The 25,741-nt window shown below is 29.7% G+C and overlaps 2 protein-coding genes across 2 annotated transcripts; both read left to right on the top strand.

Moving 5' to 3' along the window:
* Nucleotides 1-1,059: 1,059 nt before the first annotated feature.
* Nucleotides 1,060-5,650, top strand: LOC114397702 (riboflavin biosynthesis protein PYRR, chloroplastic-like). The gene is made up of 9 exons (XM_028359878.1): nt 1,060-1,520; nt 1,685-1,819; nt 2,142-2,241; nt 2,350-2,475; nt 2,553-2,866; nt 3,498-3,617; nt 3,862-4,107; nt 4,193-4,318; nt 5,149-5,650. Exons 1-9 carry the CDS (start codon nt 1,167-1,169, stop codon nt 5,410-5,412), a joined length of 1,785 nt encoding a protein of 594 aa, XP_028215679.1. The 5' UTR covers nt 1,060-1,166; the 3' UTR covers nt 5,413-5,650.
* A 15,140-nt stretch (nt 5,651-20,790) lies between these two features.
* LOC114396091 (probable protein phosphatase 2C 33) lies at nt 20,791-25,244 on the top strand. The gene is made up of 5 exons (XM_028357982.1): nt 20,791-21,941; nt 22,650-23,039; nt 23,134-23,251; nt 24,075-24,298; nt 24,403-25,244. The coding sequence occupies exons 1-5, from the start codon at nt 21,690-21,692 to the stop codon at nt 24,880-24,882; spliced, it is 1,464 nt and encodes a 487-aa protein (XP_028213783.1). The 5' UTR covers nt 20,791-21,689; the 3' UTR covers nt 24,883-25,244.
* Nucleotides 25,245-25,741: the final 497 nt, after the last annotated feature.

Below are 25,741 nucleotides of genomic sequence, written 5' to 3'. Positions count from 1 at the left end.
TTTTTATGGGTAGTTTTGGTAACGTTGGAGCAGTCATGGGCTCTTAGCAGTTACACGATCTACAAAGTATTCTGATTTTGAATTTATAATTGGCATTTTAAATTTATAATTGGCATTTTAAATTGGGCGATGAGCTTGAGCGATATTGTTTCATTTTGCAGGCCGAAGCCTAATATCGTGTGCTTCACTTGGCTCATTTAAAATGAGATATAATGCAACATTTTGTAAAGTCATCAAAATATTTTACGCACAATATTTTAATACGATTTTCTTACCGGATTATGTGTTAAGTGTTTATACTATATTAATAAAGAAAGGAAGTTGATTTCTAACGGTCAATAGTCATAATTTATCACAACTGTTGATTGATGATGTTCAAATTATGTTACAATTTGAAAAACATTGCTTAAGATATTGATCGGTGTTTTGTTAGTTTTTATTCAGGCATAAGAATTAAACCTCTGACTATATAGGAAGGAGTTGGTAATTATGTCACACCATATTTTTTTATTATAATACTAATAATAAATATTAGATGACAACAATTTTCCTATTTTTTTAAAAACCACATTGTGAATTTATTTAATTAATGGGAGTTAAAGATTCAGTGCATATTTACATTCTAATTGAAATTGTTCTTACATGCATTCCAATATAGATTCAATGAATAAAAACAAAATTAAAAAAAATAAAATTTTTAATTCAGAATTATTTTTGCCTCAAAAGTTATTTTGCACCTATGTTCTAATTTGTTAAAGTATTGAGATCCATTAGATGTTTTTTAAATAAAATACTCAAAATTACAAGTTCTTTACTAATTTATATAAGTTAGTTTGTCGATTATGTCTGTCACACGATGACATGTTGATATATCTGTTCTTTTAATCATACAAAAAAATATATTAAATAATAATATATTTGTTATTTTTTTAAAACAACACTTTATTTCAACAAGTAAATCAATTATAATGTATAATTGTTGAAATAATAATAATAATAAAAAAGCCCAGCATCAACAGCCATCTAGATTGAGGTGTGGTTTTGATCGGTTGCAATTGTGATTTCACTTTAGTAGACCAAACCGAGCTAACAGGATCCAAAGACAGTTTCCTTTCTTATGAGGAAAAACCGAAGCTAAGAAAACAAAACACAAGCGAGTGTTGACAATGGCACTCTCGTGTCTCACACTCACTGCCAACCCTTCTTCCATCATCTGCAAATTCAAAGCGTCCCTACCTACCGCTCCCCACGCCCTCGACGCCACCTACATCCGACGCGCCGCCCACCTCGCCGACAAATCCGCCGGCTTCACATCCCCCCACCCCAACTTCGGCTGCGTCATCGTCTCCCCCTCCGGCAAAGTCGCCGGCGAGGGCTACCTCTACGCCCAGGGCACCGCCGCCGCGGAGGTCCAGGCCGTCAAGGCCGCCGGCGAACTCTGCCGCGGCGCCACCGCGTACCTCAACATGGAGCCCGGCGACTGCCACGGTGACCACAGCGCCGTCTCTGCTCTGCTCCAGGTTCTTCTTCGCCTTTCTTCTTCTGTTTGTCACCAAACCCCCACGCGTGTGTTACAATTACGATGTTGTTGTTGTTTCTCACGGATACGATGTTGTGTTGTTGGGCTCTAGTTTGTGTTTTGTAGTTGATAAATGATCCTACCCTGTGTGTGAAACCAAACTAGGGAGGGGTCAAAAGGGTTGTGGTTGGAATGAGGCATCCCCTGCAACATCTCCGTGGCAATGCTGTCCGTGCACTCAGAAACCAAGGGCTGCATGTTGATCTTCTTGGAGAGGATCTCACTAGTAATCTCATTGAGGTGTGTGTCCAATTCTTCCATCATCTTTTTGTTTCAATTGAACCATAAAAGTAACATAACTCGACCACTGAGTTCGTCCATCAACTGACAGAGAGTTGTTTTAGCTTAATCAATAGTCTCGAATTATAACACTCAGTCTGAGTTTTGCTGCTTGTAGTGGTCGTAATTTGAATTGGATTTTCTCCCACGAAGGATATATATGTGTTTTCATACCAAAAAAAAGCAACTGGTTCTACAATGTTTATGGCTTTTTGATAGACCTCGGTGGGGTTGATTGATATGCTTTTATTCAGATGCATGCATTGCTTTGTTTTGTTTGCAGGATGCGCAGAAAGAGTGTCTTCTTGTCAATGCACCTTTGATTTGTAGAGCTGCTTTGCGTGTTCCCTTTTCCGTTCTTAAGTATGCTATGACCCTTGATGGTGAGATCAGAATTCTATTCATTTTCCCTTTCTTGAATGAGTTATGGCAAAAAATTGCATTGCGTTGGTGTTTGTATTTGTCTTTTTACCTTCCTTTTTCTGCTGCAGGAAAAATTGCTGCTACCACTGGCCATGCATCATGGATAAGCTGCAAACAGTCTAGAAATCTAGTTTTTGAGTTACGAGGTAGAAGTGATGCTGTTATTGTGGGAGGAAATACAGTTCGAAGGGACAGTGAGTATTGTTGTTACTGTCTTCAATTCTCTCTGAATTTGAATTTTTATAGCTTACCTCCTTTGAAACTCACTCAGATCCAAGACTAACGGCTAGACATGGAGGGGGGCATATGCCAATGCGCATTGTAATGACCCAGACTCTTGATCTTCCGGAGAAAGCAAACCTGTGGGATATGTCTGAGGTTTCTACCATAGTTGTAACACAAAGGGGTGCAAGAAGGAGTTTCCAGAAGCTGCTTGCATCAAAAGGAGTTGAGGTTGTGGAGTTTGACATATTGAATGCCCGAGAAGTTATGGAGTATTTCCATGATCGTGGTTATCTTTCAATTTTATGGGAATGCGGAGGAACATTGGCTGCATCTGCTATTTCATCTGGAGTAATTCACAAGGTGTTGTTCATACTTCATTTTCTTTTTTCTCTGGGAAAAATTTAAATGAAGTTCCACTTGTTTTTGACATAGTTAGGATATACTTTTCAATTGTTGCAACTCATTTAAGGTTAATAATAAATGGGCAACAGGAGGGTTATGCACAATCTTTTGGGATAATCAAGAGGCATTCAATGCCTTTCTGTGTTTTAATCATCCACCAAAACGATCAGTATATCATATTTCTTGGCATTTTGAAAGTGGGAGGTGTAAAATTGTTGAACTAAAAGGAAGTTTTCTATAAGCTTAACTTGATAATAGTTACTTGTTTTTCTTGTAATTGGCTGGAAAGAATAAAATTCTATCAGAAATTAAAGTACAGAAAATTATGAAAAAAAATCTTTGATATGGGATAATCCCCCTTAAGTTCTTTCTCAATTTTCTTGTGTTCTACATTGTTGTTATTTTCTTTTGGGAAGGGGGTTTTGGTGACGAAGATACTACCCTTACCAAATGCTCCATTTGTTTGGATGGCTGTACTTAATGGCAATAGACAAATTCCAATTAGAATTATTTTGGCTTATTTGGCTTTATCTTATTTTGATTTTATTTTTATGATATGTTGGATAACGGTGATATTTATGCCCTTCAGGTTTATGCTTTTGTTGCTCCTAAAATTATTGGTGGAAAGAATGCACCTTCTCCTGTGGGTGATCTTGGGATGGTTGAGATGTCACAGGCTTTAAATCTAATTGATGTTTGCTATGAGCAGGTTAGTATGAGTTCGTTTGTGTTTCCCTTATAAGTACTGAGTTTTTGACCCTTTCAAAAATATGTATGATCTATGCATTTATATGCTGAATCTATAATACATCTAAGGAAAAAGTTGTGATATCTCTAGCATTAGATATTTTAGTTGAAGTAATTTCCCAATCGAGCTGCCTTGTTCTTGATTATAATATATAATGTCTTTGTATTTCTCTGATGAGGTTTTGTTTCCGGATACTGTAATGCAGGTTGGGCCTGACATGCTTATTAGTGGATTTCTTCAGCCCTTACCAGACATGGTACCTGTAATCCCATCACCCGATGAAACTTTTGTTGCTGATCCTACTGTCTCACCATATGATTCAAGGATCATATTTTTCTATAAAACATGGGATCCTTATGGTGCATTTTCAAATTTCTCTCCTCATCCCATTCAAATGCCTGATGAAAATGGTGATTATGTGACTTGGATGAGTGTCGAGCATTACTACCAGGTACTTGATTTTTTGCATTAATTATATAATTCTGTTTACGTTTGTTGTTTTATTGCATTGCTTATAGATAATATTTCATGTGTAGGCTCACAAGTTTATTGGGGTGGATGATCCTTTGGCACAAGATTGTGTTGAAATGATTAAATCTGCAAAAAGTCCAGAAGAAGCTGCAAGAATAGGAAGGTCAATGCAAAAGCAGAAACCCTATCTGGTATAATCCTCTGTGGTTTTCAAACTTTTCTCAAAGTCTGATCTTGTCCTACTGGCTCGGAGACTTGACTGACAACAATATTTCCCTTCTGGCTTTTGTCACAAATCAATTATCTTAAAAGATAGCTTGATTGGAGGGGAATGGCAGGAGGAGGAGGGGGCTTTTAAAAGATAGCTTGATTGGTTAAGATACTTGAGGGGATATAAAGGGGCCAAAATTTCTCCTCTTTCATTTTTGCCTTCCCAACCAATATTGGGGGGGGGGGGGGGGTCAAGGGCAGGGAAATAATATTAAATGCTTCTAAACTTTATTGACTAAATTACTCTTAGTTTGAATACTTGAACTTAAAGCTTTTGTTTGTTTACTGTATGGGTATAATAAGTAAATAACCACATGCCCCCCTCCCCCCATTACCTTGTGCTAAATTTGACTTTGGAAGGATAGGGGTAACAAGAATTGAATTTCAGAAGAGTTGGACATAGAGCTTTGATATCAAGACATGAACCAATTATCACGTGCTAGGCATGCTTTTAGCCGTATTGCAGAAGTCACTATCATGCAGTTGATTGTTTTTCTAATGACATGCCTTTTCGCATACTTATTTATATATAGGAGTTCTGGAGCGTATTCATTTCTAAATCTATACTTAAAAATCATTTTAGTTATTGTTATTGCATATGCTAGTTTAAAACTTCAAAACATATACCAAATGACTACTATATAATATACATTAGCTAGTGTCATGATGTCCAAAGCATGTTTGCTGGATTGGTTCCTTTACCTTTTCTTTGTTAGAGGACTGAAACATTATTTTTTTATTGGGTACACAGATAAGGTCTGACTGGGACAACATAAAGATCGATGTCATGTACAGGGCACTGAAATGCAAGTTCTCAATCTACCCACACTTGAATTCTATGCTGCTCTCTACTGCTGGTTCTGTTCTAGTTGAGGCTTCGCCACATGATCTGTTTTGGGGTGGAGGCCGAGACGGTGAAGGCTTAAATTATCTTGGTAGGCTGTTGATGAAATTGAGATCAGAGTTTCTTGGGGAGCCTTCATCATCAAGTGAGACCCCTAGTTTAACTGTATAGTGTCTCAAAGGGAGGAGTAACAATATTTTGATGTAGAACTACCAAAACGGCTTGTTGTGCAACATGTCACAGACAAAAAACCATGTTACCGTGTTGTTAGTTTACTGATCAAGCCTTCTATTTTGCTTAAGAGGGACTTTCATTCAAGTCTTCAACTATGTCCAAGTTTGTTTTTATGTGGCGTTTCCCATTTTGATTATTTATTTAATTAATTAATTATACTTTAGGTACTCTTACAGTCTTACAATTGTTATTTCTTGAATTTGATTTCTTCATTCTGTTTTCACGAATTCTAATTTGGTTCATCTTTAACAAAAATACAATGTGAATATGCAATAGAGTGTTACATTAGCATTTCCGTAAATATTAGATGTCAAATCCCTAAATATTAGATGTTAAATTAATAGATGGATAAAAATTGCATAATTAAAATAGTGGAAAATCAAATTCGTGAAAAAAAGTCAAAAGATAACGATAATAGAGAGACCAAGAGTGTAGTTAAGCTTTTTTGTATCAAAGAAAGTGAGGAGTTGATATTGGCTTCTACCACATTTGCTATTGGCCCTACACACCTGAGAAATTACCTGTGAGCCCACTCCTCGTAGTTCCCCTTCCCTGTGAAGCCAACCCATCTCCGTCCCAAATTTGAACCTCCGTATGTGTCATGGTGTTGTGATGTGTAGATCTGTTGGTGTGTCATTTGGCTCGTGCGATGATGGTGGCTTGGGTGATCGTTGGGAGCGGTGATGTGATGGAAGGTGGTGATATGGTGTTTTGGTGTGCAGGTCTTGGTGGTGTTTTATGATGGTTATGGTTGAAGATGTTGAGTGTTCAAAGGAGAAACAAATGACAAACATACTCGGGTGTTAAAAGATAAACAATGAAAATACGATTTTATTATATAAATAACGTTTTTTTTGTTTACTTTTTCTATCTTTTTTTCAAAACATAATTTTGTTGTATAATTGTACAATAAAATAGTGTTTTTGTTATTTATTTGTTTTACATCTCCTCCGTAAATAATAAAAATGTGATTCCATTATATAATTGTACAGGAGAATAGTATTTCCATGAAAAGAGTATTTTTGAAGAATAATTTAAAATTACTTGGTAGGAGTCAATAGCAATGGTATAACAAGTCCAAAGAAAGTGTCCAATGATATGGATGAATTAAGTTGGCATTATTGGCACCAAAAATTAAAGAGGCCTTGGACAAAGATGGGCCAACCAGGCACTGTTAAATAAAACATGGCCTGAGTTTTTGAACCCTATCAAACTCTCCCTCTATATAATAGAAGTAAATTGATTGAGAAGCATAGACATGTAGTTGTCTCATAAAGGATAGAGAGAGAGAGAAACCGAAATGTTTCTTTAAGGGTAAAAAGCTAGTGTTTGTCAAGTGCTCCCCAAAGCTTGAGGTGAGAGTCCCAACTCCCAGGGTCACGGAAAGTGTCTGTGATTGATGTGGATATTTACTCAATCATGGTTAGGGAGCGTTTGGTTTGCATTAAGCGACGGACCTAAGCAGCAACCACTACAAGTCTATGGAATCAATGAAACTTTAAGCAATTGCAACTCTACGGGTTATTGGGTAAGTACCTGTTGGCTGTTTGTTTTCATCTAGAACTAGAATCACCTTAGACAAGCTAAGAAAATAGCATTGCAATAAATTACGATTGGTTAGATTTTTGGATTATCAAAATTATTTTTGTGCAAAATAAAAAATAAATTTTGTTGTGGACAGACTTCAAATAAATTATTTGTATTTTAAAATAATTTCACTTTATTATCGGAGAAAGATTGTTTATTTAAAGTCACTTTCAAGTTTCATGGTATTATATTCAAATACAAATGTATTTTATTAGCATTAGTTTTTAAAATTAGTTTTATTAAAATAAAAAACTAAACCAACCAAAGAACATTTAGGGTTCATTCAGTAGTATAACAATCACAATAGTTAGAATGATGATATTTCTAGGAGCAGTGAAAACAATGAAAGGGGAGGTAGGGAAACAAAGGAAATAACAACAATAATGATACTAATACCAACAATAATAACGATACCAACAATGAGGGTAAAACAATGAGGATAATACTAATAGTACTAGTGGGTGAATTGTAGTGCCAAGAATAACACCGAAGAACTAAAAATAACAATAGAAATTATAATGGTAACAATGATAACAATAATTATAAAAGATACAATAATAAAAAAAATGGTGATAATGAATATGGGAGTACTAATAATGTTTATGGTAAATAAAGAACATTTGTATGGTACGAGGACGTAAAATGAAAGAAAAAAAATAATATTGTCAATTTATATTTTCCTTATAGAATTATCTTTTACTAATAAGCAGCAAAAATAAGTTTATCTATCTTATTAATTAACTCGTTAAATGATGAATTCAAATAAGATGTAGTAATAGTTTATTTTATCCTATTATCTTTATTTTAGCCACCAAATGAGAGCTTAAGAAATAAAGTTAGAAGTGCATTTGTTAAAATATATGTTTGTCTCCTTAGACAAAGTCTCTTATTTTAAATGTGCACAATTGGTAAATATTATACTTGCGGCGAGAACACGGTACATCTGTGGTGTGCAACACGTTTAAACAAAATCTTCTACCTGCTCCTTTCTTATCACTTTAGGAATAGGAATGAGAGAGAAAACAAAAATAGCTTTGAAGTTTCTAAGCTTTTCCATCATAATCGCACATATAGATCCTTCCCTTAGATAATAATAATAATAAAATAATGTTCACATCAAAGAATATATTCACAAAGGAGTCCTAAAAACAATTAAGAACTCAAGAAATTTCTATAAGTTTTACACATGATTAGTAGAGAAATCATGTCTATTCATTGAGTACGTCCTCAAATTTTCTTTTAACGGTTTTCGTCTTTTTCAAGGGTGGCATGCATGGAGCCTCTAGTTGTAGTGCTTGTAGTGTTTATGGTGCCTTAGTTAAACCTAGGTAGGGTATGTTTGGATTTTCGGTATAAAGGAGTGTTTATGTTTAAGAATTAAATCAGTTTAAAATCATGTATGATTTGTCTTTAAAAGTATGTTTCATAATAATATTTTTTTTACTGAAAAATCGTTTAAGAGAATCAAGGCTTAGGATATTTTTATAAATTTAAATTTAATCTAAACTTTATTTTGCAAAACTATAATCCAAATTTATTAGGATCTCTTACTCAGTCGGCTATACATTTGGTAAGACAATTCACAACACTTTAAGCGTCAAATTTAAAAGACAAACAATTTTTTAGTAGAAAAACAAACAGGGAAGGAGAAGTGCATTAACAGTTATCAGAATCGCCATTTAAAACGTTTACAATTTAACTTAATAAAGTATTTCCGAGTGGGAACTTGTTCTAATCTTTTTTCTTTTTTTTCTTTTTTGAGTAATTAATTATTGATGTCTTGTTGGTGATGTGGTTAACTTTGAAATTAATAAAAGCTACAACTTTTGAAATTTTGACTGAATCATTTAAAACTGAAGCTTTCACTGTCATTCATATATTATATTTATATTTATATATGATGGTATAAAATAAAATTTACATTCATCAAGATTACATAAATGATTAATCCGGTTAGACACTACACTCTCGGGAGTTATTCCAGGTTCCATCATCGAGTTAGATCTCCACGACAAAAAAGAAAAAAATTATTATTATTTATATAAAGTGCTTTTTTTTTCATTACCTCATGCATGTATAAAGTGAAAACGTGCACTGCTTCTCCTTGTGGTAGGAAAAATTCGTGATTTTTTTTATAATAAAAGTTTGTTCAACTTACATCAGCTAATCCTTAAAAAGTCAATTCATCATCTGTCAAAGGCGGACAAAGTTAATTGTTTGATTCAAGATTTTTGTGAAGTTATTATTAGAAAAAAATTAAAAATTTTAATTCTTAATTTTTAAAATATATGAAATGATAAAATAGATATATTTATAATTTTTAGTGATAATCATTGAATTTACTTTCTATTTTCAAGGCTTTCTGAAAAAATTATGTAAATAATTTCATGTTATTTTCATTATGCAAAAACCCTAAAAACAAAAAATATATGACAACTTTATAAGTATTAATTGAAGCTAGTCAAAATAGAAAAATAAAAGTAAACTAACCACCCTCTGATATTTTTTGGGTTCTTAGTATTTTGCACCAAAATTTGAAAATAAGGAAAATAATAAAAATAAAATAATATTTTTATAGTTATGAATGCAAACATGTTAATTGAAAATGAGAAGTATAGAAAAAACAAACAAACCAATTTGAAAGTCTTTTTCAGCCAGATAAGATTGCTACAGTAATTGCTGGACTAATTACCATCACGCAAATAAATAAATAAACAAAATTTATTGTTGCCTAAATCCAAAAACAGGTGGTGCGGAATTGAATCAAAGATTCCTTCGTATTTTTGTTAAAATAAGTGGTCTTGACAAATAAATTGTTTGTTAAGTCATTTTAATTAGTTTATAATATATTTGAGTAATTAAAAAATTTATTTGATTATAATAGAAGCATTTAATGAATAAACTTATATTATTAATTTAAATTCTTTCAGATGTTATGTAAAGTAGTGCGTGCTTAAGTGTATAATTAATTGTTAATTTTATTTTAGATCGTGATATTTTAATTAAATTTCTCATTTGATACCTCCTTTAATATTGCACTATTTATTTTACTTTTCATTATGGCAATGTCTATTTTAATTATTTAATGAAATATTTGATCTTTAATTAAAAATGAAAAAGGTTTAAAATGAACTAAAAAATTATAAATATAATTATCAATAAACGCATTTTATCTATAAAAATATACATAAACATGCCTTTTTATATTGTCATAATTAATTTTACTATATATATAATTCAATAAATTAAGTTAATAACTTTCAACTAATATTTACAAAAAAAGGCTTTGATTTCAACTAATAGTTTTTAATTTAAAATTAGCTTTTGAACGTTTGGTTAACTTTTAAGCTTTTATCTAATTCATTAACTACCTTCTTGAATACAACCAAAATTAGTATTAGTGAACTTCATAAATGATTGCTTCCCTTATGTGACCATGCATGCCTAACATTATATTATGTATATGACCATTTTCACTTTGCTTTCCAGATCGGTAAGATAATTGCTTTAGCCTCTTATGAATGTTGGAAAGACATGAATTTTACCTTGATAATCTTTTTTTCAATGATTATAAAAAATAATTTATTGTTTATAAATATTTTAATTTTCTTCTAGTTATGTTATTAATCTCTTGACTACTAGAAATTATTTCTGTTTATGAATAAAAGTTTATAAAAAATATTTAAAATATAATTTTTAATCATAAGTTAAATTATGTGATATATGATATTTTTAAAATTTCCAAACTAATTCATTGATGTTTTAATTAAAAGTGTTCCAAACTTTGTATCAATGTATTTTAAAATAAATTACACTAATTATTCCTAAAATTTTGCGCACTACTCTCCCAGCTTTTTTTATCCCTACTTTCACTCCTTAATTATTTTAAAATATTACATCACACTCTCTATTCATTGTATACTAACTCTTCTTAATTATTTGAAAAATATTACAGCATATGTTTTTATAAGAAAAAACTTTGTAAATGGTAAAAAAAAAGCATAAAAAATACTATATAATTTCACAAAATTTTAAGAATAATTAGTATAATTTACTCTCTCTATGTTTTAACCTAAACTGCTTTCTAATGAGCGCATCTTTGGAAAAGCTCCAATTTCCATACAACTTTTATCTTAATGAAATATCCACTTTAATTATCCTTACAAGAGTAGTGACATTTAATTAATGACATGAATTTATTTACACGTTGTGAAAAAATGGCAATGAGTAGCTTCATATTGGACGTAAATTCATTGTTTACAATATTGAACGAGACACGTACACTTTCTTAATCAAAGGTCTACACTCATTTCTTTCGTTTTCACACGATTTTGTCTATGTTGCTATGAGAGAGAATCAAGAGAGGCCATGCATGCGATTTCCATTGAAGAGGAAACCAATTTCTGTGTGCCGCAAGCCTTTTCTTTTTCTTTTCTTTTTTCTATTTCAATTTTAAACAAATAATCTACGAGAGCCAATTTTTTTATCATCATAATAGTAATAATGTGAAATATTCGCCAATTTTATTAATAATTAATTTTTATCAAAAAAATTGAATAATCATCGTAAAGAATCATTTTTAATACTATAAGTTATTATCCATATTTCATTCCTTCTGAATTCCCATCAAACAAACAAAGTAAGATTAAAAAATTATTAAGTTTGGAATTCTAAACGTTATTTGAGGATATAATTTATCTAACTATCACCACGACACCACCAACCCAAAATTATATAAACAATTGCTTGTTACCAAAAAAAACTCTATTGTTTTTATTCAAAAGAATATAAACAAACAAAGATTAACTTTGTTACTTAGTCGTTAATACAATGAATTTCCTAATAATATATACCAAGGTTAACTTTCCTAAAAACTTAAACGGTTAATAAAAGCTTATAAACTTTATTACATATCTCTAACCAAAACGGATTTGTTTATGAAGATTAGAGACCATTTCAATGAATTCACGCAATCGTGGCCCCATTTTATCAACATAATGATGTGTTTATTCCCTAGTCCATGAATATCCTCATTTGCCCCCACATATCTCCATGCCATTAATAAGTGCTCTTATCAAGCTCACACAACTTCCTCAAATTATCGTATATATAAACACACACACACACACACACACACATATATATATATATATATATATTACTGTATTATTTAGGAGACACGAGAAACAACAACATAACATAGTTTATCTTCTCTTCACATGCTGATTGTCACATAAGTCCGTGTCAATGCAATGTTTCATGCGTCGCGACAACGAAATCAAACTATCAAAGAATAATTGAACAACGTAGATTTCATCCACTCAGCACAGAAGCAAAACAAGATCCACAATAAAAGCAAACGAACAAGAAAATTAATGAGTATTATTGTAAAATAATGCTTAATTAATGTTGTAACACATCTATCCAACTCAAGCGTACGTATTATTTCCCAACGCACTTAAATCATGAAAACGAAAAATAACTAATGAGAACTAATGTATATTCAAAATGGAACATCGATATAGTATTGCTGTCACCATATTTAGAACTGTTCAGGAGAATTGAGATATATATTGCGATACTTCACCCAGCATTGAGATTTGGAAAGAGGAAATAGAGATATTGCTATTATTACAAGATATTATAAATTTATTTTAAAGACATAAAATATATTTAATAGTCAAAAATTTGGGTGGCTCGAACTTAATATGGAATATTTTAATAACACAGCAGTACTTTTTTGCCTTTTGATTTTAGCACAGAATTATTAATAGCTAATGTCCTTTATTAATTCAAGAAAGAGAAAATGATGTTTTATATTCTCTAATGTTATTCGACGAAAGAAATCACTATATATTGTCATTTTTCGGATTTTCCAATATTATCACCGAATCCAAAATCATCTCCTATAACTGTATATCACGATTTTGTACATATATTACAAATATATATAAACAATTTTTATATCTTTCTATAACTTGATATAAAATAAATTTTTTATTAATCTAATCGTTAAATTATATTCATATATTATCAAATTTATATATTAAATTTTATCAAAACTAAACAACAATAAACAGATAATTAAATATTTCATATTTTAGTATATTTTAATAAGTTTATATTATATTAATTTTTTTAATATGTATAAATGACGTAATAAATGAAGGTTATGAATGAACTTTTATATATATATATATATATATATATATATATATATATATATATATATATATAGATTAATTTTTATAATATTAAAAGTTTAGGACTTCATCACCCACAAGCACATGAAAAAAAATATTACTTGCCAGTACACTTATAAAAGGAAAAGTTAATATTGATTAAATCACTCTTTCATTTTTAATATTTTTTATTAATTAATAAATTTATCCATTGGATTGAAAGTTACTAACAAATAAATTATAGGTCTTCTCTGGCTTACTTTATAATTTAATTTTTTTATAAATATTAATTTCTTGTTAACTTAAATATTGATTTGAAAACTATTATGAAATATATTAAATTTATAAATTTTTTATATAATTTTAATATTTGATGCTTCATTGATTAACTTTATCATTATATTTTGAAAATAATCTAAAAAAAATAAAATAAAGAAGCAGATGCGTGCTTCACGTTTTCAATCTCAGATTCAATGTGGTCATGGTTGATAGGGATATTGGGACCCTTAATGCATCTTTCAATATTTACTAATAATAATGCCAGTTGCATCTTACTCTATAAAATATCCTATAGAGTGAAGAAACAGTAATGACAATTTTAAGATTATAGTTCTTGGGTTTACTAGGTACGTAGTTAAACATAAAAAGGAACATAGAAAGATCTATCTTATTATCATAGGCATAACTTTAATGGTTATAGAGCTGAATTTGAAAACTTATAAATTCATGGCTTTTAACAAGCTTTTAGTCAAATACATACAAGAGAAGAAATAAAATAAATTAAGAAAGTTAATAAATAAATAAATAAATAACTAAAATTAATTTAGATACTAGTATATTGGATATTTTTAATATGTGATGTAATATAAATAGTCTATAATATGATTTAAAAGATTTTTGTTTCTGTTAAAATGATGATAAATTTATTGAGACTTATAACATTTGGTTAGATCTATAAACAAGGGATCCAAAGGTTTATAAGTAGTGTGGGGACAATTTCCCCCACAAACTTTTTAACTTTACTTAATTTTTTTAACTTTAAATATGTTTTAAAAATGTGATATAAAATCAAACCGAAAAGTTGTAAATTAGTGTAATCATTAGACATAAAAAAATATTGAAAAAAAAAAACAAAAATAAAATCAATAACACTCCAAGTAAAATGGCCGGGTTTTTAACAGCCATAACCGTACAAAGTTAATCGTTACTATTTTAGTCATTTAGTGTGAACAACAAGTACTGTTGGAATATTGAAAAAGTATTTTGTGATGGCAAGACGGGGGCCATTTTATCTCCAAATCTACTCCACCAACCATTTTTGAATAATATAGATAGATGTGCAAGGATACAATTAATTGAATGAGTTGTTGAAATAAAGACTTTCAAACCAGTAATTTTTTATATATAAAAATCAAATTCAAGTATTATATAATATTATATTTAATCAATTGAATTAAATTTAAGCATTATAGAGTTTATAATAATTTATGCATATTATTTAATTAATTGAGTTAAACTTTTTGGTAAAGTCTATTTATTGTTATTTTTTATTGGTTATTTTTTAAATGTTTATCAAATATTTAAGAAGAATTATTAGTTTATTTTTGTCCGCTTCTTATTTTATTTTTAATTAAAAGTTATGCCAATGTCTTGCATATAAGAAATTACCCACTTAAGAAATCTCACTTTTAAAAAAGTTCATTTCCATGTTCATAAGGATTTGTCTTGTAAAATTGAGGAAGATGCATTTAAAGAATGACACATAAATATAATTATGGAGTAAAATAAATAACGATTGAAATTTTAATAATTTTATAATTATATATATGCATATATAATTAAAATCTCAAACGTTAGTATTTTTTTATCAGTAAACATTAGTATTTTAACTAATACTGGTATTTTATATATTTCCTCTTTATCAAAATCGCAATCGTTAATATTTGAATTAATACTAATATTTTGTGAATAATACTAATATTATTTTAGTTTTTAATTAGCATAGGTTAAATATTGTTTATATAATTCTAATTATCACTTATAATAAATAAGTATTTCAAACTGATACATATACTATGATTAAGATTCATAATGAATAAAATTTTAAATATATAAATTATATTTTGGATTTATAATAAAAAAATTAAATTTTGAAATATATTATTTTAAAATTGAAATGGATAATTTTCTTAGAAAATTAAGTATATAAATAAAGATAAATGGAAAACAATTTGAGATTATTGAAATATTTTTAAAAAAATAGTTTTGGAGTGTGAAATGTATAGGAATGCATTTATCTTGGTAATAATTGTTGAAACATGTAGTTTTCCATTTAAAACAAACAAAACAAATTTTATTTTCGTTGCAAAAACAAGACGTATAATTATATTTATTTCATTTTCTAAGGATAATTGTAATTTTCAAGTTTTTTGTGTTTTAAATTAAATTTTATAATAAAACTTGTATGGATAAATGAGGGTTAAAATGATTTTTAAAACTATTTAATGGTTAAAATTAAAAAAATTGACAAATATTTAAAAATTATACATACAAGACCAAGATATAATATTTTAACAAATATTACAATTAAGTCCTTGTATAAAATACATTGTAAAATTATTTAAAAATTATACATACAAAGACCAACATATAATATTTTGACAAATATTACAATTTAGTCCTGGTATAAAATACATGTTTTTGGTCTATTTAAAAATAAAAACTTTCAAATATTCTATTTCAGGGTGAGAAATCCTAACAAAGAAGATAAACTAAGGATGTACAAATCTTAAAAATAATTACTGGTTGAAGATCGAAGAAGAAATAATTAAGATGATATTGAAAGGTTCATGATGATGGTTATTTGTAAATTTTGTATGTAACCCTCCTACTATAATGAAAATTATAATTTTATTATTGTACAAATTATAAAATGAAAATATGTTCCTACATACAAAATCTAAACACATGACTAGAGTTGCAGAAAAACTCAAATTAATGATGCTTCACGCTGAGTTGTAACTTCTAATTGTACATAAACAAGATTTGCTATTATTGATTTTTGTTTCTAAAAATAATAAAATAATCAAGCTAAATTCATTTGTTTGACTATTGGCAGAAGAGATTTTTCTTCCGTAAGGCTTTAAAAGCAAATACACGATCAAACTCACTAACTTAGATGGTCGACCTTTGAATGTAGACATCAATAAGGATTATATTTATGACGACTATGTGCATACGGTTCCCAATGAAGGAGAATGTCCATCATATTGGATAATAAATTGGCAATAAACAAACTTTCATACATGTAAATAAACTTGTTAGGACTATTTAGCAATTTTAAATATTTTTAGAAAATCTAGCTACTATTGCAGGTCAAATTAGGGTACACTAGTTTACCCAATTTAAACTAATTTTATTGTATAATCTATCATAAACCAAACTTTCATCGAACTTGAAACCTAAATTCATTACGAGCTTTTGGTCCAACTTGCATCAAATTTGTGACCTATACCACTATTTTTCTTAATCTTTGATAACATTGATTGATAATAATTACAATGTGAATATAATTTAAATTTTAAATTTTAACTAAAAATGATTTTTCTTTGAACTTTTGTGTATGATTCAACAATTTATTTAATTAAATCTTAGATTGTGCTATGAAATAAATAGTAAAAAGTATCTATTTTTAATGAACAAACTGTCAAATGTTTCTTAAAGTTAATATAATTACTCAATAGTAATCACAATTAATCTTATGTGAAATTTTGGATTAATTCCAGCACTTTAGAATAAAATATTATTATTTTATGTAGTATCTAATACACATTTTACGACAAAATTTTAAACCGTAAGAAAAATATCCATGACCAACCCTCATACACGTTTAATGATTAATTAGTTCTTTTATGTCATCAATATCCTAACTAGACCATTAGAAATATTAATTTCAATTAATTAACTTTTATTAAAATTGAATCTTTCCCCATTTATCATTATTTAGTTAGCATTGCATAAGATCATGACGTTACATTTATGACATCTTTGTTTATCCAGTCTTTTGGGAATGCACCTATAGGAAATATGTTCGTTGTGTTTCTTAGTGTATGCTTGTTAAGTTATTTTTGTAAGGAAATGACTATTATTTGATAGCATTGTTGTTGTTATTTACTTTTCTTTGATTTGTTTGGCTTCATAGGAAAGCAATAATATATCCACGAATTGAGAACCTCAACTTTTCTCAAATGACATGCACTATGATGGCTTGGGTTACTGCTATGGCAGAAGAAGCTAAAGTGATCAATTAATATGACACTACGAAAACTTTAGCTACACTTGAATATTAGAGATTAGCCATGTTTAGGCGTAATGATCTACTTCAATTTTGAAAGGAACATTTTCCTTAAAAGAATTTAGCTCTAAATTTAGGAGCTGGATAAGATCTTCAAGGTGATAGGATGTAGTGAGGATAGAAAAGTTACATACGGGTCCTAATTACCTTAATTAACTCAAATTAAAATATATTGGACAATCAATTAATTATAATTTTAATTAATTGTCCCTTTATATTTGTTTAAAATATTAAAATAAATTATGATGAATTTAAAATTTCAAATTATAAATAAATATAATATATATATATATATATAGTCAGTAAATATCTAGAATAAATTAATGCTGATTTAAATTTTTTATTGGATAATCAATTAAAATTGTATATGTATATGCTTCATAATAGTAGAATTTACTAGTATGAATTGATTTAAATTTTATCTCCGTTAATCAGTTAATCAATTAAAATTATCTTTAATCATTATTGTTAATGGAATTGTTTAAATGTTTTAGGTGTATGTTTTATAATAGAAAAAGTTAGTATATTTTAAAATATATTTATAATTGAATATTTTCACATTTTTACTTTAATAAAAAAATATACAATATGAATTTACATGGATCTTATATCTACTATATAAAATTAAAAAAAATAAAATAAATATAAAATTTGAATATTTCAATCTGTTGGATTCTTATGTACTATAATTGTTTTAAGATTCTATAATTGATTTAGTGGATTTAAGATTCTATTGAAATAGAATAATGTAAAAATACGTGTTAATTAATATATATATAAAATATGCATTAATTGAATTATTTAAAAGGAATGAATATAAAGGTACTACATGACATCACCTTATAGAATAACTCATATTTATATTATATTAATTGAGTTTATTTTTTAAAATTAGAATAAATTTAATTATATAAACAACCTCCTTTATATATATATATATATATATATATATATATATATATATATATATATATATATTATAGTAGATTGTTTATTTTTGAACCATATTCGTATTAATTGTGCCAATAAAACCTTTGTAATTTAAATATAAGAATATATTTTAGAAAAAAATATTTTTGGAAATAAATTAAATATTCAATAAATGCTACTTTCATGCAAAGCCATAAAAAAGTGATTTGCAAAAGGATAAAATCTCAATATTATCTTTATTCTTTATATGGTTTAGTTTAATCGCTTGAGCTTTTGCTAAATATACAAGTAATTAACGAGTGTCATGTAATAATAAAGACAAAAAAAATTCTGTTTTTTTAGGGATGAAAACCGAAGCAAATTTTGTATAAAGACTAAAATCAAAATTCACTTATTTTATAAGGATTCAAAATAAAATTTAAACCATAAAAGTATATTTTATAAAAATATAAAATTCATTATTTATTTTAAGTATTTAAAAATATTTATTATAAAATATTAATATATCATTATACATATTATGAATATCATCAACGAAGAAAAAAATATACATATCATTATAAATTATTAAAAAATGTTAAAATTGAATCCATCCAATAGATTGACATCCAAAATTTAATGATTCTTTTGGCATTGGCCATCTTTTACTTATTGAGTGACTCACGTCTAGCTAATCAATGACATAAAAAAACATTTCACAAGATAAGAATCTATATGTTTGAAAATATTAGAATTTCAAATTATTCTTTTAAAATATTATGATGCTTAAAATGTTTTTTAGAACATTGATTAGTTACACATTAATTTGTCAATTAAGAGATGATTATGGTCAAACTACTAGAGATTTATAGCAAATTTTGTTAAATTTTGAATGTCAAACTACAAAACCCCATTGAAAGCCAAAATCAATTCTAATAACTATCCAAACATCCTACTAATTTTAGGCTCTTTTTGTTTGTTTATCTTTTGCTTGGTTTTATATTTCTGTGTATAAAAAAACTCAATTAAAAATATGAGAATTGAAGACCAAAATTGCACGAATATAAAAATAAGGATATAAATTGCACAAATATAAGGAAAATTGTATAATTACGGTCCAAAAATTATATTTAAGCCTTGACTTTTTTATTATATAAATTTAGGAAGGCACCTACAGGGTTAAGAAAAAAAAAAGAAAATCAAATAGAAATTGATATTACTAATTAAGTTGAAACAATTTCATCCATATTAATTCACATATTTAGAATTAAGTTAATTCTTTATCTATTAAATATAAAAAAATTAAAATAAACAAAATTTTCTTTTATATATATATATATATATGGAGAATCAAATTATATCGATGTAACTTTGATAATAATTAGATCATTTTTATAACTTGATATAGAATGTGATTTTTTATTAATTTAACCGTTGAATTGAATTATATCCGCATATTGTTAAGATCGGTTGTGTCATTGTTAAAATTGAATAACAATAAAAAGATAATCAAACAATTTATATTTTAATATAATTTAAAATACTTATATTACGTCAATTTTAATCTATATGAATGAAATAATAAATAGTTTTGGATTAATATAAAATTTTGCATATATTATCTATATAGAAGGAACTTTTAATTCAATCATGAGTTTTAAGAAAATATTATTCAATTGAAAATTATAAAATGATGTAATAGTGGAAAAGTTTCACCCTTATACTTTTGATTATCTTCTTTCTCTCTATATATATGTATACACACAATTGCTAGGTATTGATATGTGAGTGTAATATCCCAAAGAAATAACACACAAATAAAAATAATTTTGAGACGGTACAAACATCAGATTATATAATCAATAATGACCTAAAAAATGAATTAACACTTCTTATATCAATACTACTTATATCTCGTGTTTGTTCAGAAAAACAATTAATGATTTGAAGAATAATCAAACGGTGTCAAAGTTGATTAGTTAAATCTAAACAAATTTATCTACATAAAATTCTGATCGAAGAAATCTTCTAATTAATAAAAACAAAGTAAAATATCATTGTATAAAATATTATAACATAAAAATGACCGAAAAATCCACAATAAGAACATTAAATGGAAAGAGAAGTTAAATCTTGAAGAAACTCGTCTACATATAGAAAGACATCAGTTAAAATAAATTCCAGGAAGAATTACTACATTACTTGGTCGGAAATAAACTAAACTATATGTCTATTTTAATTTTTAGCCTTATGCCCTTCTCACATGTTTTTAAAAGTCCAACAAGGGAGGCTTTGTATATCTCTTTTATCTCATCTCAGTTTCCTTCTCTCTCCGTCCAAAAGTGACGTTCTCAACACAAGAACGGTTTTCTGTGTCTAAGCGCTCTTAGTGGTTCCGATTCTTTCTCCACTTTCAACTTGTCCGTTTCTCACTCTCCCTCAAATCTCATTCTCTCTCTCTCTCTCTCCCTTCACATTCTCTCTTTTCCGCCCATTTCAGTTGAGCCATTCTCTCTTCTGCTTCTACTTTCTAGTCAATTCAACCCCCCATCTTCACCTCTGATCCAAAGCTGAGAACTTGCTTTCTGGGTTCAATAGCTACACTCACATGCTGTTGTGGGTTGCCTTTAAAACATCACCTTTGAAGACATCTCGGGTCGCTAACTAACCCCTTTTGTTGATTTTGCAACAGAAAGGTTTAATAATAATAATAAAAAAGGTTGTGCACTTCGTGGTGTGGTCTTTGTGGGGGATTACGCAGATCTGCATGTTATCTATTATTTCACAATATCCAAAACCAAAAGAGCAAGAGAGAGAAGAAAAAAACGGAGTGTTCTTTTTTGTTTTCTCATCTTTTATATAAAAAAAAAACTATACCTTTCCTTCTTATCTTACCCTTAATTCCTTACATTAATTGATGACTAAAGCTGGTTCGCTGCCATTTTAGCTATCTCAATCTGAAAAGTGTGCAATTGTGATTGTTGTGTGGGGGTGGTGGTTGAAAGTTTGCAAAAGTAACGACATAATTCTGAAGGTGAAGAAGAAAGTGGTGTTGTGTGGATTGTGAAAGGTTTTGATTTTTGTTGGTTATTCTCAAAAGGGTTGTGACGGATCCTTCAAGGGAAGAAAGTGGGTGCTCGAGTGGTGTGGAGTGCATTCTTGGCATTCTAAGGGCCCTTAAGATGGGGTCCTGCTTCTCTGCGGAAAGCAGGAGCCCTCACCCCAATTCACCAAATTCATCATCTTTCAGGAAGAGCAAGAGCAACTCCAAGAAGAGGCTTGGATCAAGAACCTCTTCATTTGAGTATTGGAGGAATGAGCCTCTACATAGGATCCCTGGGAGGATCTTCCTCAATGGCTCATCCCAAGTTGCATCCTTGTTCACTCAACAAGGGAAGAAGGGTACCAACCAGGATGCCATGGTTGTTTGGGAGGTTAAATCCTTTTTCTCACTTTGAATTTCTATTTTTGGCCAATTTACCCTCTTTGTGTAGTCTTTGTTTTGCTACATTTTGCCAATTTTGTTAACAATTCAGATCTTTTTCTATCTTAATATTAAAGGTTGATTTGATTGATTTCCCTCAGCTTGGATTTTGTACCTTGCATATCTGCACATGGGGTGCTGATGTTTTTACATACATACACTACTTTTTTCTAGGTCTTATGTTGATCCTTGAATTCCATTTCCTGCTTCATGCTGATTTGGTTGTGACGTGTCTCGATTGATTGATCAAGCGGTGTGTTCACGTGGTTTCTTTGCATATACGGTTTTGTGCATGGTTGTGGTTGTTGCTGATCCTTATTTCACTACATCTTTGGCTATATATGACTTGTTTTTGGTTTTGATTGTGATATTTGTGCATTAAGGATCTAATTTTTTGTTTTGCTGGGATCACACTTGATGAAAGGTGATGGACGATTCAAGTCCTGAAAGATCTTAGTTGTGCTTCCCCATCACAAAATAGAGAGTCACATGAATATTGATCTGAAGCCCATCAAACTTATCTGAAAATTTGTATCTTCACCTTTTTTTTTTATTTGCTCTTTGCTATTCTCTTGATTTTCCACCTTTATTTTATTTATTATGAATGTGGAAGGATCTTTTGCCACCTTTAATTGCTTCTGCTTACCATATATTGCAGAACTTTTGTTCTAGACAAGATACTATTTTCTGTGGAGTTTTTGATGGCCACGGTCCATATGGTCACATGGTTGCGAAAAGAGTGAGGGATTCTCTTCCTCTAAAACTGAATGTCCATTGGGAACAAAGTGCATCTGGTGAAGAAGTCCTCAAGGAGATTAGCGTTAATACTGCAGGAAGCATGAATTCAGAAGAGGCTGCATTTGCATCTGCTGATGATGAATCCAGGGTATCTGTTGATGCCGAGGAAACAGAAAAACACCCAGAAATCTTTCAGACACTTAAAGATTCCTTTTTGAAGGCATTCAAAGTTATGGATAGAGAACTGAAGACCCACCAAAGTATTGATTGCTTCTGTAGTGGGACAACAGCAGTAACTCTGGTTAAGCAGGTGTTGGCTTGTAACCTTTGGAAGAATATATTTTGTTAGAAATTGTCTGCTAATGAATAATTTCTGACCATAAAAGATTTTGGTTCCTTTACAGGGACATGATCTTATTATTGGAAATGTTGGTGACTCTAGAGCTGTGCTGGGTACAAGAGAGAAAGACAATTCTCTTGTTGCCATCCAGTTAACTGTGGATCTAAAACCCAATCTTCCAGGTATATCTTTCATCTGGGAAATTCTTGCCTACTTTGTTGAACAGTGGCATCAGATTGAAGAAAACGTTAAGATCAGTTCTAGTCATTTCCATGAAGAACATAGTTTAGTTGAAATGTGTCCCCTTTGTTATTAAGTTATTTCTATTGTTCTTGGAAGTCAAACATTGAGAAATGTTGCTTTTGATCTTTTAGTTTTTGAAACTCATAACTCCCCTTCATTTTGAATCCTGTTTCACTTTTGATTGGACAATTTTCCTTTTATTATAAGCAACTGTGAGTTCTTTTGCCCCCTATTTTATATATACTCTGTCTTGATTGGAATGGTCTGCAATATGAAATATCCTTGGCATATCCTGCAAGTAACCTCAAGATTATTCTATAAATATAATAAGGATAAAAGAAATAAATAAAAGCTTATTTTTTTTCTGAGTTTAAATTTATTCTCATGTGATTATATGGGCATGTTCTTGACTAAAATACATGCTTTTGAATAACTAATCTACATGTTTACATGAAATAAGCCATGAAAGGGACATCTGTACTGGGTAGAGGATACTAACACTTAGTTGGCCGTGGGGATGGACAAAATTTTATGTCTGTTGTGTTAGGTATTGTGTCTGTATGTCATGGCCCATCTCAAATTGTATTTATCCAGAAGCAACCCATTCTTGGTTTTTGTTTAATAACCATACTTCAAGGAGAAAATTTAGCCTATGTAACTCATTGTATTAAGTTGACAGCTCTCTAATGCTATGTTTCATGGTCTGTCATATGTGTACATATTGTCCATAAGTCTTAACTAATTTATTTTTCTCTCTTACAGCCGAAGAAGAGAGAATTCGCAAATGTAAAGGGCGTGTTTTTGCTCTTCAGGATGAACCTGAAGTTGCTCGAGTCTGGTTGCCAAACAATGACTCACCTGGCCTTGCCATGGCAAGGGCATTTGGAGATTTTTGTCTTAAAGATTTTGGCCTGATATCTGTTCCCGAAGTGTCATACAGACGACTCACTGAGAAGGACGAATTTGTTGTCTTGGCAACAGATGGGGTACAAGACCTATCTTACATTGCCATTGCACTTGCCTACCAAGATTTTCATTTTCTACTCGCTTTTTTCACTCTCATCTCAAGTTTGTTATTTGTTAATGGCAGATTTGGGATGTTCTCTCAAACAAAGAAGTGGTGGACATCGTGGCAGCCGCGCCAAGGCGTGCCTCGGCCGCACGGGCGCTGGTCGAGTCAGCGGTTCGCTCATGGAGGTACAAGTATCCAACCTCCAAAGTGGACGACTGTGCCGTGGTTTGCCTCTTTCTGGACTCGGATTCGCACAAAGTGTGTAGTGCTTCCAATGTCATCAAGTCCAAGGAACAACCTAGTTCAGGTATCCAAGTCCACAATGGCGACAACGGAGATGTTCCTGCACCTACTGGTCTGGCAAGGTCAGGAACTTGCAGGGAAAACAATGAAGATAACAACAACAACCACAACCACAACCATAAGGAAGAGGAAATAGATACTGATGCAGAAATAGAGTGGTCTGCTCTCGAAGGAGTGTCGCGTGTGAACACATTACTAAACCTCCCAAGGTTTGAACCTGACAACAAAGACAAGGGGATGAGAAAACACAAATGAAAAAAAAAATGGTTCAACCAAGAAATGTTGAGTTGAGTTAAAGATGTTCTTTTACTTTATATTTGTTTATTTTGTTTTGTTTCCCATAATCATTATATAGATACATACCCTTTTTCTTTTCTTTTTTTTTTTTTGTTCTTTTTGCACAATTTTCTTTTCTATTTATATATTCATGTTCCCACCCATTGATGTTTTTGTTTGGACTATAGAGAGGATGGCTGTTTTGGGCTCTTTTAGTGTGTCTGGAAATCTGTCCTTCCTCACGTGTGCTTGAAGATTTTGTAAAATCAAACTCGTCATAGTGCATACCTAATAATTTTATTTTTTTTAATAAAGTCATAAATGGCTTATTTATTTAGTTACTTATTTGTGTTGGAAAATTTGTAGCGTGGTTCGTGAGTTTGGGTGTTTAATATTATTTATTATCATTGTGCAAGTTGGTGAATGACAAGGAAATTGGGATAATGATGCATGCAGTGGTTAGGTTCATAAATCAAATGAAGTGGCCTCAAATTTTCAACACAAATAAGTAAATAATTAAATAAGTACTTTATGACATTATAAAAAAATAAAATTATTAGATATGCATTAAAATCTTTCTTTTTCGGATGGAAATTAATGTGGTATGGTGTGGCGTGGACGGGTGCTAGGAGTAAACTAACTCGTGTTTGCTTTTATTTTGGTCTGTTGTGTGGCCGATGACACCACTATTGTCGTACGAATCGGGTTCACAATTGTGTCATTTGATTCTTGTTCAATTATTCATATTTCAATTGCATTTCACACACTCGGAAAAAGATCAATTTATTTATTTTAATAAAATAAATAATTTTCTGTTTTTTAATATATTTGTCTAAAT

This window comes from Glycine soja, chromosome 18 (assembly GCF_004193775.1).
Source record: "Glycine soja cultivar W05 chromosome 18, ASM419377v2, whole genome shotgun sequence".
Taxonomy (NCBI): domain Eukaryota; kingdom Viridiplantae; phylum Streptophyta; class Magnoliopsida; order Fabales; family Fabaceae; genus Glycine; species Glycine soja.
This window is presented reverse-complemented; position numbering and strand designations above follow the sequence as displayed.

Excerpts from the sequence above, each read along its gene's own strand:
- LOC114397702 (XM_028359878.1), top strand. The coding sequence starts at position 1,167 with ATGGCACTCTCGTGTCTCACACTCACTGCCAACCCTTCTTCCATCATC. Across the intron at positions 3,618-3,861 it reads TTGATGTTTGCTATGAGCAG|GTTGGGCCTGACATGCTTAT; the intron begins GTTAGTATGAGT and ends ACTGTAATGCAG. Across the intron at positions 4,108-4,192 it reads GTGTCGAGCATTACTACCAG|GCTCACAAGTTTATTGGGGT; the intron begins GTACTTGATTTT and ends TTTCATGTGTAG.
- LOC114396091 (XM_028357982.1), top strand. The coding sequence starts at position 21,690 with ATGGGGTCCTGCTTCTCTGCGGAAAGCAGGAGCCCTCACCCCAATTCA. Across the intron at positions 21,942-22,649 it reads ATGCCATGGTTGTTTGGGAG|AACTTTTGTTCTAGACAAGA; the intron begins GTTAAATCCTTT and ends CATATATTGCAG. Across the intron at positions 23,252-24,074 it reads TCTAAAACCCAATCTTCCAG|CCGAAGAAGAGAGAATTCGC; the intron begins GTATATCTTTCA and ends TCTCTCTTACAG.